This window comes from Phaseolus vulgaris, chromosome 8, assembly GCF_000499845.2.
Source record: "Phaseolus vulgaris cultivar G19833 chromosome 8, P. vulgaris v2.0, whole genome shotgun sequence".
Taxonomy (NCBI): Eukaryota; Viridiplantae; Streptophyta; class Magnoliopsida; order Fabales; family Fabaceae; genus Phaseolus; species Phaseolus vulgaris.
The window spans coordinates 7,976,186-7,991,796 of record NC_023752.2 but is presented as its reverse complement, the minus strand read 5'-3'; the positions used below and the strand labels follow the sequence as shown (position 1 = coordinate 7,991,796).

Here is a 15,611-nt window from a genome sequence, read left to right as displayed (position 1 = left end):
ATTTGAATTAGCAAAAAAGTTCAAATAAAATGTTGCAAAGAGTTTTTTTAGAAGTGAATAAAGCAATTGTTTAATTTGTGGGTTGTAACTTGTAACCTTTTGGTTCATTAGTTTTATAGAAGTAATTAATGAGCATGTGATTGTTTATCATCATCACTGATATCATTGTTATTGCAAATTTTAATTTGGATTAGATTATTGATTTTTTTTTAACCGTGGGTTAGTTTGAAATTGACTTTGAGAAATCTGGCCATAAAAGATGTTCACCAGGGATTGATTTGATAAGAACTTTGGTACTGAGATATCTGAGTTGGTTGATTTGACTGGGTTGGTGGATTTTTCACACTACTGTTGCATATTTCTAGTACTTGAGAATGATGTCTTATTATTAGAGGAAGATTCTTCTGCATGGACATGTTTGCTGGTAAAGAGTACATTGAATTTGTTGTGACATGTTTTGTGTGGATCCCTGCACACTACAATATTTTGTTTATGAAGTATTTGTCTTACTTTCATGTAAAACTACAATTGCTTGATGGAGAGTATGACTTATATTATAAACTAATAGATAATGTCGAATGACCTAAGAGCCAGAGCTAACAATTATCAGTTCGTTATATAATCACAAACAACTGTACTGTCTATTTTGCACTTGCTGTTATTGACTTTGTATAAGTTAATTTTATTAATTAATATGCAAATTAGCTACCTTTCTCCTTCGTTCTACTTTTACTATCCCTTTTCCAAACACGTTTAATATTTGCTGAAACTCGAAACTGCTCCGCACCATTGATTAGTGTATCTCACAGCAACAAAATTGTAAAGAAATCTGTTGGTAAGTCCAAAATATTGTTGTCTTCTCTGCAATTAGTGCATTTATTAATTATATATGCTAAGCTTTTCAATTGTTATCAATTACATTTTAATTATACTTGAGAAAATTCTTTCTATTTAGTGTTATAAATGGATAGAGGATAAGATATGATGTTATGTTCCTGGTGTGTTAATATGTGACCGATGATTAGTGTATCTCACACCAACAAAATTGTAAAGAAATCTGTTGGTAAATCCAAAATATTGTTGTCTTCTCTGCAATTAGTGCATTTATTAATTATATATGCTAAGCTTTTTCATTGTTATCAATTACATTTTAATTATACTTGAGAAAATTCTTTCTATTTAGTGTTATAAATGGATAGAGGATAAGATATGATGTTATGTTCCTGGTGTGTTAATATGTGACCGATTGATTAATATCTCTCCGATGTTTCTTCCTCTAAGATTTCCCAACAACAGTGTCAACGTGAATGGTTTATAGTGATTCACTCACAATCTAAGTGGTGCGTGCGTCATTGAGGTAAATGACAATGTAAGTAAGAGTAACTATTGATACGTACTTGTTTATTCTTTCATGTGATACTCTGATACTGTGATACTTCTGATTTTGGATATTAAACACCACTCATTTATGATGTATGGTTACATTAAAATGTTGAAACATGTAGCCTATATCCATTTTTGCTTTTGTCGGACATAATATCATGCTTCTTTTAATAACCTTAAATCGATTTCCTTGGTGACATCTGAAGATTTTTGTAGAGGCTAGAGGTTAATGAGGATGTAGGTTCTGTATTTGAGTTAAGATATCCATCAATCCATCCATGTTTCTTTGTACTGATAAAAACATAAAAACATTTCGTTTAACCCATGAATTTCCTCTGGATTGCTTTTATAGCATTTTTGTGAGAAGTATGTAGAAGTCAATTAGGTTGCAAATAAGAATGAAAAATACCCACAAATAAAAAAATGCTACTCGGATTCACCCTGAAAGGCAAATGACTAGGAAGAGAGCCTTCACACTTCTCCGATGGAGGCAGATAGTGACAAAAAAAAGAGGTTATTGAACTTCAATGCCTTTCATATACTTGAAATTTTGGAGAATTCATACCAGCGGAGAACCGGTCACATGCATTTTTCAGATTCATGTATGAAATTCATATTCAAATTATTGTAAGTCAAGTAATTGATTTTGGTAGTTTGCTTTTTAGATAACCATGATTAAGGGATTAACTTGGTTTGGTCTTGCAGAGTAGTGAATTTGGTTTGGTCTTGCAGAGTAGTGAATTTGAACTACATTGCATTTATAATCATTTAAGTGCAGAAGAGTTACAAAGTTTATTCAATCTCAACATGTTATCAGATATGAAATCTTCCTTCTTTTGCACCTAGTTTCAACTTAATATAACTTGTAATCTCTTTAGCTTACAATTATTTATAAGACTTCAATGAATATGATCATACTTTATAATGAAAGTGCATGTGATGTGATTACATCTAGTTCCCGAGGATACGACTACCCCTTTTATGATCTATATTACAGTTGACTTGATCCACTTGTCTAGAAAGAAACCATCAATAATCATCTAGTGAAGTCATCAACAATGACTAGACCATATATTTTGTCCTAAAAGGTCCAAGTGTATCAACTCAAGAGGTTTTAGAGTGAATTTGTCATTTTTGCTCTTTAATGAGCTCTTGACTTGTTTCTCCTTTACACATGTCTCACAAGAAAGATTATCATTGAATGACATTATTAGCAAATCTCCCATGAGATTAGGTGATGGAGGACCATCCAACACCACTCATATAGGACATCTGACTCGTGCCATGACTAGAATAATAGATATAGGAGACACTAGTCAAAAGACTCTTCTCATGTGCTCTATTATGATTTCTAGTCATGCATAAAATGTAAATAGTAGAACACTCATGTTTAAGATTTGTATTTTGATTTCCTTTTAAGAGTACTTTGTAGATGAATCAAAGACACTCTAAAAACCCTAACTTGTCACACAAGTAAGGGTCTTGAGAGCATCTCAAGAGGACATACACAACCCTCCTTATGTCACCAAACCTCACTACAGTTAAGCTTGCTTAACTAGGGTTATGGTAGCAAGCTACCCTCACTCTTTTCATCTATAAATACCTCAAACAAACCTTATCTATTCAAATTTGGCATTATTGAATGAAGTATTCAAAATTTGAAACTCATTAACTTGTCACACAAGTAAGGATCTTGAGAGCATCTCAAGAGGACATACACAACCCTCCTTAAGTCACCAAACCTCACTACAGTTAAGCTTGCTTAACTAGGGTTATGGTAGCTTAAGTAACAAGCTACCCTCACTCTTTTCATCTATAAATACCTCAAACAAACCTTATCTATTCAAATTTGGCATTATCGAATGAAGTATTCAAAATTTGAAACTCATTCTCTCTCAAATCTCCCTTGCTAGAGAGCCTTATTGGCCTAGTTAAACCCTAAGAAAGTTGGTCACACCTCTTTCTTCTTTATAGCACCTCAAACTCGCTCCAAACGTCACCTTTTCCTCTCATTTTCGGTGCATATCTCCAATCACTTTCGCTATCACTCCGTGTCTTCATCCAATCTCAAACTTAGATTGCATTAGGTGGATCAGAGTACACCAAGATCCCATTGCCAAGCTTCACCCAGCTAGGTCAAAATTTACAGTTTTTGATCTGTTGTTCAACCTTGTTCTTGCTTTTTCTTCTATAATTTTTGTTTTTCCACTGTTTATAATCTCTTTTCACTGATTACATTCTGTTTCCACTGTTTAGAAACACTTTTCCACAGATTGAATTCACTTAAACCTTCATCAAACACCTTTCCTTTTGTCCGCTGCAAAACCTCACAAGTGGTTTTTCTTCTTAGTCGAGGCCAGCTGAGACAATGCGTTGGCCCTCATGTTGTCTTCTCTACGGATGTGCTACACCGTCACTCTTTCAAATTAAGCGATGAGGTTGGAAACTGTATGGTAGTACCTTTGCAACAAAGGTTCCTTCACTTCAAACTTTTCCTTGATCGGGGTGACCACCAATTGGGAGTCGCTTTTACACGTTACTTCACGAGCTCCCATGTCCCATGTCGTACGCCAAGTTTAGACCAGTGAGGATAACCTCGTACTCGGCTTGGTTGTTGATGGCCTTGAACTCGAACTTTAATGCCGAGTCGAGAATGAGGTCGTTCGGACCTTCGAAGACGATGCCAACTCCACATGCCGTCTTATTGGACGACCCATCAGCATAGACAGTCTACACACATATTAACAAGAAGTGTCTATATTAGAGATCGTTAAATTGAAGTTTGTTATAAGATCGTGAAATTGGTGAATACCTTGTAAAGGAAAATTCTTTTCTTTTATCAGCAAAGAATTAATAAATTAAAACAGAAACACTTCAGAAGTGTCTCAACTCGTATACAAAATCAACCCGTACCAACTACCGGCATTGGACTCTGAATGTAATATTTATGGTAACATAAAGACCCATTCCTCCATCATATAAGAGCCTACGTAATTGACCATACCTCCCATAATTGCATCTAAGTCACTGCAGAACAATTCTTCTTCAATTCTAAAAAATAGCCTACTAGGTGTTTATCAGTATTCACACAAGCGACACACAAAGATACTAAAACCCTGTTCTGTTTGACATCTGCAGCAACTACTGAACAACACCACTGCTGAACACTATGCTTATTTGATCTTAGCAGAATATGATTGATTGACTTGTAATTATGAGTTTTTAATAAAAGATTTTTTCACGTTACAAATATTTACATTTTTTCATAATTTTTGCATAATTTTTATTATTGTTGCTCCGTTGATTCTTATAAAGAGAGTTATCTTCATCATATACTTTTTTTGGTATATTTTGAATTGTTAAATTGTTGGCTTCCAATCACTTATCTTTTAAGAGCACATTAAACAAAACAAAAAATTGTTAGCTTTCCCATCGTGCACTATAACAAACCATTATATAATATATAACATGCATTGCATTCCACGTAAACTATATGAAGCAATTTGTTATATCTCAGACCATTAGGGCACACTTATATTAGTGGACTTTTCAATGTTTTATGTTATGTTAGTACAAAGCTATGTTTCCATAAATTTATGTAAATACTTTCAAGAAGAAAAAAAATAAAACGAACTTTTTTTGTTAAAATTAATTTAAATTTTCCGTTTAAATTTTCCAAACTTTTTATTCTAAATTTTCTAAACTTTTTATTCTAAATTTTCTAAAACTACTTTATATGTATCATCATTTTTTAATCTTTTTAGAACTGTTTATTGGTTCAGCACAATATAAAATTGTAGCTAACTACAATAATTCACGTGAAAATAGATATGGCATAAAATAAAATATCTGGATACTTCCACAAAGTTCATTTGGAATTGTCTATAACCTGTTTTAGAGCAGTGATAAAGTCATAAACATTATAACTTGAGCAAATGCAACATGAAGAAGTTTAATTACAAGATATTTGAAATGATGTGAGCACACAACAAAGCAATAGAAAAATCCAATGAAAAAAAAGGCAAAAAGGTGTTTTATAAGAAGACAAGGTTGAATGTAATAGCTGAAGAAGTGGTGGACATGTCTACATGAGGAAGCAATTCTCCACATTAGGTTACTTTACTTAAATTTAATCTCAATTAGTAACTTCAACTTAGGTTTATTTTGGTATATTTTGAATTGTGAAATTGTTGGTTTCCAATCACTTATCTTTTAAGAACACATCAAACAAAACAAAAAAAGTGTTAGCATTCCCATCGTGCACTATAACAAACCATAATATAAACACAATAGATATTAATCACAATATTATATTTTCATGAAGTCACGTTATCTCACCTCAAACTTTTAAAAATACTAAAAAATAATTAAATAATATTAATTTATAAATTATTTATAACAATAAAAATTAATTTATATATCAATAAGTTTTTTTAAGTTTCCAAACTAATTTAACCAATATAACAACTAATTCTTTATTGTTTTTAAAATTAATTTTTATTTAATATTTTTAACAATAAAAGTTATAGTCCTATAACTTTTTCATTTTTACTTTGAAAAGAATGTTTTTTTTATATATAATATTAATATTAATAATAATAATCTCAGTTTGAATTAATGTAAATAAAATGAAAATTATTATTTAGTACTCCTAATAATCTCTCGTTTATAAAATGGATGGTAATAGTTTTTATATTTTTTAAGTTAATGTCAATTAATTTTACATGATTAATGTTCACCAAAAATTTCTTCACTCTTATATAATACAATTTCTTATACTTATTATGTAAAATATTATAAAATATCAATCGGATTATTAATCTCTACTAAAAATATCTCTTCTCCTTTTTTAATTGGTAACAGAAAATATATAAAAAATGAGGAGAAACTAGTGTTTCAGTCCGTATACACAATTAAAATGCAAAATTAAGAAAAGAGAAAAATCTCTCCTTCTTAATAAATTTATATCCTTCACATACAAGAAACTTTTTAAATTGTATTTGAGTAAGCTGATTTATATCAAATAATTTAAATAGAACTGAAATGACGGAAATGCAAAATAATTACATTTAAACCATCCTTTATTTTGAGTGAAAAATAAAAAATTTAACCAAAATATAATATTTTATAATTTCAATCTTAATAAGAAGATAAGATAATAATGAATAACATCGATTATTCACATTATATACGTGAACTTAATTTATTATTATATTATATAACAGATAATAAATTATATAATAAAATAATAATAAAGTAAATTTATATAATAATAATAATATTAATGATAAAAAATAAAATAAAAAATAATAGTAATAGTAGTAAATTAAATTCATATATTAATGAAATTAATAATCAAAATAAATATAAATAATAATAATAATAAAATTAAAACTAAATCTTGTAATTAAATGAATATATAATAACAAGGGTAATTTGTTTTATATTTTTTTAAAATTTATTATATCAATCTAATTATTCACAAACTTTTTTTTAATATTTTCTTTATTTTTCACTCTATTTTTCTTTATTCAAACAACATTTTCCACTCTCTTTACTTTTCTATCCTCTCTAATTCACTCCCTAATCCAAATACATTAGGAACATATTATATTACCAGATTATTTTTCATAATTTTTTTTTGAAATTGAAATTAAAAAACGTAGACAGAAAATGTAGAGTGAGAGGTAATTAAGAAATTGATAAAACCAATAAATGGATCATTAATAATACAAGAGTAATTTATATGGCCAAAAAAGAAAACTTTTGGATTAGTCATTGAATGAAATTAAGTTAAATTTATTATATATATTTGAAATAAATAAAAATATAAACAAAGAAAAATCTCAATGTATAGGATTAAGACAAAACATTCAGCTCAAGGAGAATGAGAAAAATGCTTTCATTTAAAGATTTTGAATTTAAGAATTACATCTAAGACTGCTCGTATTTTAAATATAAATATTCACAACAGATAATTTTTCTTAAAAAACAGTTGTTGAATTAGATTGAATTTTGAATCATGTTTTGAAATCTGATGCAAAACTCTAAACTAAACCAAACTTTTGTTGTATCTAAAGTATATTTATAAAAATCACGTGTTTTTTTTCTAAAAATAAACAGTGACGTTTTAGTTAAATAAAACTATATACTGCAGATGATAAAGTTAGTTTGCAAGATAAAAGACTTGTTATTTCTCAATTTAAAAGACTTGTTATTTCTCAATCTAATTTGTTTGTGTTAGTGTTAGTTTGGTGGGATTTGGCATGTAATAATTTAGAAGGTTTTGTGTTGCATGATAGTTATAGTTTTTTTTTTTTATAGAAATTGGAGAGAAGTGATTCTTATTTATATATCTTTTAACTTATAGTTTTGTATCACATTATATGAATATGTAATTAGGTGGTTTGAATTTGATGTGGTGGCATATTAGGTATTGACGCATATATGTATGAGTTACGTATGACTCAAAGCCCACATCGAGTTTGGTGTCCATTATATGATTTCCACTTGTATAAGAGCCGTAGCATGCACTAACAACAATTAAAAACAATATTTCATGCATCATTCACTTTTCCATGCCATTTTCTAATATATAAAAACACATCTCATCTCTCACCCCACAATCCCATCCCCTTCTTCCTTTCTTCATCAAACCAGAGAAACATGAGAGTGGATCTTTGTTTGGACACCATTTTCATCCCTTTCAGTCTTTTCATTACAGTCACTTACCATGTCTATCTTTGCCACACCATCAAAAACAATCCTTCACGCACAACTTATGGAATCGACAAGCTCAAAAGAACAACTTGGAGTCTTAACTTGAATCAGGTGATTGCATATTCTTCTCATACCATGTAACTGATATATTTCTCACACCCTTTTGGATGTTTCTAAGATTTGATTGGCATATGTATGTGCAGGGTGATTCCGGCAAAGCTATGTTGACAGTGCAAAGCTTGAGGAACACTCTTATGTCCACAATACTCACAGCTTCTATAACCATTCTCATTAACTTGGGTTTGGCAGCTTTGAGCAACAACACCTACAATGCTAGCCATCTCTTTAGCAGTGGATTTTTTGGATCCAAGTCAGATGAAATCTTTGTTTTGAAGTATGGATCAACATCACTTTGTTTGGTGATGAGCTTCCTATTCAGTTCCATGGCCATAGGGTTTCTGATTGATGCCAATTTTCTGATGAATGCATATGGGGAGTTCTTGTCAGGGGGTTACACAGAAACCATATTAGAAAGAGGATTCACCTTAGCTCTTGTGGGAAGTAGGGTGCTTTGTGTTGCTGTTCCTTTGATGCTGTGGATGCTGGGTCCAGTGCCAGTACTTGTGGCTTCCTTGCTCTTGGTTTTTGTTCTTCATGAGTTGGACTTTGTCTGCAAATTCCCTCACAAACATAACAAATGTATTGTTGCAAAATAGCCTACCTAAACCAATGTGTATATCAAAGTCATTTTTGATAGTTCACTTGATTTCTATGTCACATAAGTACTTTCACAAAGTGATTTTTAGAAGAAAAAAACAAACGAGGGATGATATCTTTTATTAGTCAACGTGATTCCTACTTTGATTTTTTATTAAAAAATCACAAGATAACTTCATAGATCTATATATGCATGGATTAAATATCATGAACTCACATGTTATTAAGAATGATTCATATAATAGAAAGTGATGTTAGATCTTTATTGTATGTTTAAACTTTTCTGATCATTTACTATGAAATACAAAATAATGTGATAATCACACGACTAATTTAGTATTTTTCACGCGCTAATGTTTTCAAATTAATCTACAATGATTGGTTTGATCATGATATCATACTTACTCAACTCACGGTAGGTAGGTAGGTAGATGTTGTTTTAGAAATTTAGGTATTTATGTATAAGGGTTGCAATGGACCATTTCTGTGGTGGTTCCTATTTTTTTATTTTATTATTGATAAAAAAAATATCAATTACACTACACGCTTTATTTATTTTTTTGTTTAAATTAATAAAATTGCATTTTTATCAACACAAGTTCAATTTTTTTAATTATAAATAATAGAAACAAAATAAATTTGTAAAGCATACGAGACAACTCTTGACGCAACCTCAAAGACGTGATTACCTTTCTGCAACTCCAAAACATTATTTGATTAGCATCACGCAACACATTCTTCCATACTATGTGTCTTTGATGCTTATGAATTTCATGAAGACCTTTACCTAAATTATAAAACCCAGAGGGATAGATAAAATTTTCTCCCTTTGGCTAAATACAAAATAATAATCAAAGTTTCAAATTTTAGAGAAATGGAAAATAAGTAAACATTTAGAAATCAAAACTACAATTTGTTAATTTTACGTAAATTAATGATAGGATTAAAAAACCATTTTAAATTTTGGATGTATGGAAACTAGAGAAAACAACTTCGTGAATAAAATTAAAATTATTTCATGTTTCTAGTTACAAAAGATTATTTCAAATTTTAAAAGTATGAAAATTACTAAATATTTTAGAGACTCAATCAAAAACTTGTTAACTTTATAAAAAAGTTAAAATATTCAATCGTGTACCATTAAGACTTATTGATATTCGGTATTAACTGACCATCACAAGAATAATAAGGTAAAAATAAATTAACTTAAGTTAAATTGTAGGCAAAGTTAGGTAATGTAGTAAATGAGACTTTAAAACACGAACAAAGTTGATTTTTCAAGACTTGAGTGATCACTGTCTGTAAGAACTTATTTGCGGTGTATTGCGCAAGTCCCCTAGGATACAACAGGAACTTCTCGAAAATTTCCGAAGATCAGAACTAGTAAGCTACTCTTAAAAGAGTAAGAACCCAAAAAACCATAAAGTAAAATGAAAGAATAAAAGTGAAGAGGAAGAGAGGAAGAGAAGAAGAGGAGAGGAAGTATGAGTGTGAGATGATTTTCGGAGCAAAGAGAGGCACTATTTATAGATGGAGAAAACTAAACTGTCGCAACTTCAAAACCTAGATTAGTGGCACGGCCAGAACATCAGAATCAAAGCGACCGCCGGAGATGGAGGAGGACCTGCGTGAATGAAGGAGCCAACCATCCGAGACTCTTGCAACGTTCTCTGAACCACCCGATAAAGAAGGGAAGTTGTGCGTAACTCCCTTTCGTTTCTCCTTTAACTTCGCGGATGTGGATTTAGGGTTCGCAACCCTCTTTTGCAATATCTCTTCATCATTTTGTAGGTTTGATTTACAACAATCCCCCGCATATTGCAAAAGATAAAACATAGAGACAAAGAAAGAAAGAAGAAAATTATGGGTTTCGAAAAAGATGTAATGCATTAAAGTTGGTTTATCAAGCTATATGAACCAATCCTAGATTGATGAACTTAACACACACAATATAGTTGGTATAACGAGTTATATGAACCAATACACTTATTATACGTTAATGGTTTATGAATCACAATACACCCCTATTATTCTTGTTGTTATCAATGTATTACGTTTACTAGGTCATGCACTTGCCCGGTATTCATGAGTGTTATAAAGATCTTGCCAAGATCTCATGCAAGCGGCCCCACTTGACACTCATATAGGTGATTTCATCAATTGTATGCTGCAAATCATATACCACCCATAAAGGATATATGAAAATTATTAAAACTTTGTTATTCGTTAAAACTCTTTTATCTCATAATTGTAACTACAAAGTTTATCCTCTCAATAATGCAGTCTCTACCACTTTTCACACACACCATAGGAATCGGGGGTGGCAAAGTGGGGCGGGCCGTGCGGGCTGGCCCGCAATAAAAAACGCAGGGGGGGTTGACGTTTTCAACCCGCTAATCCGCATTAGCCTGCCCCGCATAACCTGTGGCCCGCGCGGGCCAACAGGGGGGCAGGCTGGCCCACTAGCCAGCAAAAAAAAATAAAATTAATTGACTTGAGAACAATGGTCCAGTGGAGGAGTGACAACTTTGAGTGAAAGAAAATTAGGTTTTCACTCAAAACACAACACAGTTACGCTGTTCCGAAAAAACGCACACAAACACACAACACACTCTCCTTTGCAGTGTCATCGCTCGCTCTTCTAGTGACTCCGCGTGGCTTCGCTTGCAATTGTCGCGTCGCTGCTGCACATCGCTACTGCCTCCACTCCTCCTCTATGTTTCAAAAAAAAAAAACGGGTCAGCCCGCAAGCCCACAGGCCAACTCGCATGCGGGGCGGACCAACTCGACCCGCATTTTCCGGGCCTATGCAGGGCGGGCCGACCCGCTTTGCCACCCGTAATAGGAATGGACAAAATTGATTGTAAATCAATATTAATGTTAGCAAAACTAACAAGTGACTTGTTTTTACCCATACGAACCTTATCATGGGATCTCCAATCACAAAGGTTGGGTTTTCATCACTTGTTTGTTTGCAAGTGGCTTAAGTCTCATTCCCCTCGATGCTTCTAAAATCAGTTTTCTCCTTAGGGGTTTTGTTAGAGGATCTACCAAATTCCGTTTTGACTTGACATGGTCAATAGATATCGTTCCACTCTTTAGCAGCTACTTTACTAAATTATGTCTCAATTGTATATGTATGTTCTTTCCATTGTAAGTTTTATTTTTAGTTATAGCTATTGCCGATTGGAAATCACAATGCATTGATACAAATGGGATGGTTTCATTCCTAACGGAATGTTTGCTAAGAAGTTTTTCAACCACTCAGCTTCCCTACCAACCATTTCGAGAGCAATAAACTTAGATTCCATTGTTGATCTTGCAATAATAGTTTGCATGACCGATCTCCATATAATTGCACCACTTCCAAGTGTAAATACATAACCACTAGTAGATTTTGTCTTATCTGAATCAGATATTCAATTAGCATCATTGTACCCTTCTAGCACAATGGGAAATCCACTATATTCAATGGCATAATCCATTGTACCTCTCAAGTATTTCATGAGTCTCTTAAGCGCATCTCAATGATCTTGACTAGGACATTGAGTGTATCTACTCAATCTACCCACTGCATAAGCAATATCTGGTGTAGAAAAAATCATTAAATGCAATAAACTCCCTATTATCTGGGCATACTGAGTTTGAGAAATAGATTATCCTTTGTTCTTCTTTAATTTAGAGTTAGCATCATAAGGGTGCTCACTGACTTAAAGTCATAGTAACCAAACTTCTTAAAAAGTTTCTCAATGTATTTTTCTTGGGATAGTGATATATTATCTCCCTTCCTTATAATTTTAACTCCTAGAATCACACTTGTTTCACCCATGTCTTTAATCTCAAACTTAGATCCAAGAAATAACTTTTTTTTTAAAACAATATCATTGCATGTACCAAAAATTAGCATGTCATCCACATACAAACATATAATGACACATTCACCATTTTCAGATCTAGAATACACACATTTATCATCATCATTGGTAGAAAAACCTTCACAAAGTAAAACATTATCAAGTTTTTCATGCCATTGTTTTGGTACTTATTTCAAACCATACGGAGATTTTAAACGTTTGCATACTTTTTCCTTTTGACCTAGAACTACACATCCTTCAGGTTGAGTCATATAAATTTCCACTTCTAGTTCACCATTCAAAAAGGTTGTTTTAACATCCATTTGGTGAATTACTAACTTATGGATAGATACTAGGGCTAGCAACACACGGATAGAGGAATCTATGTTATGTTTTTGAGTAAAACCTTTAGCAACTAATCTTGCCTTATATTTCTCTATGGATCCATTAGGATGATACTTCTTCTTAAAGATCCACTTACAATCAATGGGTTTTGCTCCTTTAGGAAGATCTACTAAGGTCCACATATTATTTTTCTTAATTGAATCAAGCTCAATCCTAACAGCCTTATCCCATTGTTTAGCATCAGGAGCACTAGTAGCTTCCAAAAAACTTATGGGATCATTTTCAACTAGTGTAAAAATCATCTCCAAATGAGGTTTCCTTTCTTTGTCTTTTACTTCTCCTAACTCATGACATCACTAGCACTATCTATAGGTTGTTAAGATGTACCACTACTCTTTAAAGGAAAGATGTGTTAAAAAAACTCAACATTTTTTGTCTCTACTATAGTGTTACGTTCAATTATATCACTATTAAGAACAAAAAACTTATAGGCAACATTATCTTCCGCATATCCTAAGAACATGCAATCAGATGTTTTAGAGCCTATTTTCCTTTTCTTATGATTAGGTAACATCCCTTTAGCTAAACACCCCCACACTCTTAGGTATTTCAAATTAGGTTGATATCCTTTCCACAACTCATAAGGTGTTTTACCAGTTTTTTTATGTGGTATCCTATTTTGCAAAAAACACGCAGTAAGCAGAGATTCACCCTACATATTATCAGGAGTATTAGACCCAATAAGCATGGCATTCATCATTTCGTTAAGAACATATTTTTCCTTTCAGCTACTCCATTAGATTCAGGTGAATACAGTGGGGTTACTTCATGAATAATACATTCTTTAACACAATAATCATTAAAAAAAAAACATATTCACCACCTCTATTAGATCTAATTCTTTTAATTTTCTTATTCAATTGATTTTCTACTTCCGTTTTATAAGTTAAGAACATGTCAAAAGCTTCATCCTTATGTTTAATTAAATACACTTTGGTGTATCTAGAAAAATAATCTATAAAAGTTACAAAATAATTTTTGTCACCTCTAGACTTGGTTTGTTTTAAATCTGCAAGATCAGTACGAATTAAACCAAGAAGTTAAGTTTGACGTTCTACAAAATGACTTGTTTTCTTCATTATTTTAAATTCTACACATATATCACATTTACTATTTTGTTTGTCATGCATGTTGATTAATCCTGGTCGTTGCAATTTCATAACATACGAATAATTCACATGTCCTAATCTAGCATGTCATATATCATACGAATCAACAATATAAGCAGAAGAATGCTTAAAAGCCTTGATCACAATATCCCTTCCCTGCAAAACATTATTTTTTCAGATTCAAATGACATTTTAACCCCAACTTTGCTTAGTAATGCTACAAAGATTAAATTAACTCTAACTGATTACACATGTAGCACATCACTAAAAGTTAGAGTTTTACCATATGTGAGCTTTATAAGAACCTTTCCTTTTCATAGGACAGGAGTTGTCTTGAAATTACCGAGATACACTTGTTCATCTCCATCCCCCACACTTGTATAGGAGGTAAATGTTGAACAAAATGCTTTGATGTCTCCAAATTCAAGTAGAAAGCTTGAAGATTCTGTTGATGTGTGTGTATCGTTTAGTTGTTTGAAACTTGTTAATTCACTCCTTAAGATGATCCAAGCTCAATTGAATCTTTACCTTTTTTAAAAGGTGGGTTTTCTAAATGGGTGTGAAATTTCAACCTGTTAAAATGTCGAATCAACTGGTTGCTTGACACTTAGTGGTTTTTAAAATGGTTTGGAAAAGCTTACCTTTGTTTTGGCTTTGGTGTCAAACAAAATCAATTAGTTGTTTCGATAAATCAACTGATTGTTTTTGTGAAAACCTTAACAAAATTTTGTTAAGAGGTTTTAATTTGTTTTAAATGATTCCAACAACTTATGGTTTTTTTATTTAACTGTTTTGACTACTTTATTGAGGTCTTATAAAGGTCGTTTAATGTTCCTTAGCATTAACCAACAAAGAGAGATTAATCAAAAATGTTTTCAAGATTTGAAAAGCTTTGGATCATCTCAAGTGTGTGGAATAGGATTGGGTGTTGTACTTCTGAACTTTAAACTTTGATTTACCCATGTGTATTCTATTCCCTTCTTCCTTAAACATTGTATTTATGTGTGTACTTGTGTGGTGCGATTTTAGAAGGTGTTTCTCAAAACTGTGTTGTTTGCTGAAAGTGGTGTGTGTTCTTGAAGGGTTCAAGATCATCACTTTTGGTGTGTGTTTTGTAATCTGGTTTGATTACATAGTGAATTCTTAGTGGTTAGCTGAGAACTAGATGTATAAACATTTTGTTTTATTCTCTTTATCCCTACACTCATAAACTGTTTTAACATTGTTTTTCAATTTTGCTGGTATAAACAATCAGTTGTTTCGTGAAAACAACTGGTTGATTTTATGGAATCAAACTTAAAACAGTTTTTAATTGGTTGAACAAATTTTTCAATTGATTAATTCTTCATAGCTTTTCACTCCACCTTCAACCTTTGCGAAAATCTTTCATAAACAATTCACCCCCTCTTGTTTAAGGTCTTAA

General features: G+C 31.8%; 1 protein-coding gene across 1 annotated transcript; it reads left to right on the top strand.

Annotated features, from left to right (window-relative positions):
* Positions 1 to 7,936: 7,936 nt before the first annotated feature.
* LOC137826666 (uncharacterized) lies at positions 7,937 to 8,950 on the top strand. Its single transcript, XM_068632733.1, has 2 exons — positions 7,937 to 8,214; positions 8,307 to 8,950. Exons 1-2 carry the CDS (start codon positions 8,050 to 8,052, stop codon positions 8,817 to 8,819), a joined length of 678 nt encoding a protein of 225 aa, XP_068488834.1. The 5' UTR covers positions 7,937 to 8,049; the 3' UTR covers positions 8,820 to 8,950.
* Positions 8,951 to 15,611: the final 6,661 nt, after the last annotated feature.

Excerpts from the sequence above, each read along its gene's own strand:
- LOC137826666 (XM_068632733.1), top strand. The coding sequence starts at position 8,050 with ATGAGAGTGGATCTTTGTTTGGACACCATTTTCATCCCTTTCAGTCTT. Across the intron at positions 8,215-8,306 it reads GGAGTCTTAACTTGAATCAG|GGTGATTCCGGCAAAGCTAT; the intron begins GTGATTGCATAT and ends ATGTATGTGCAG.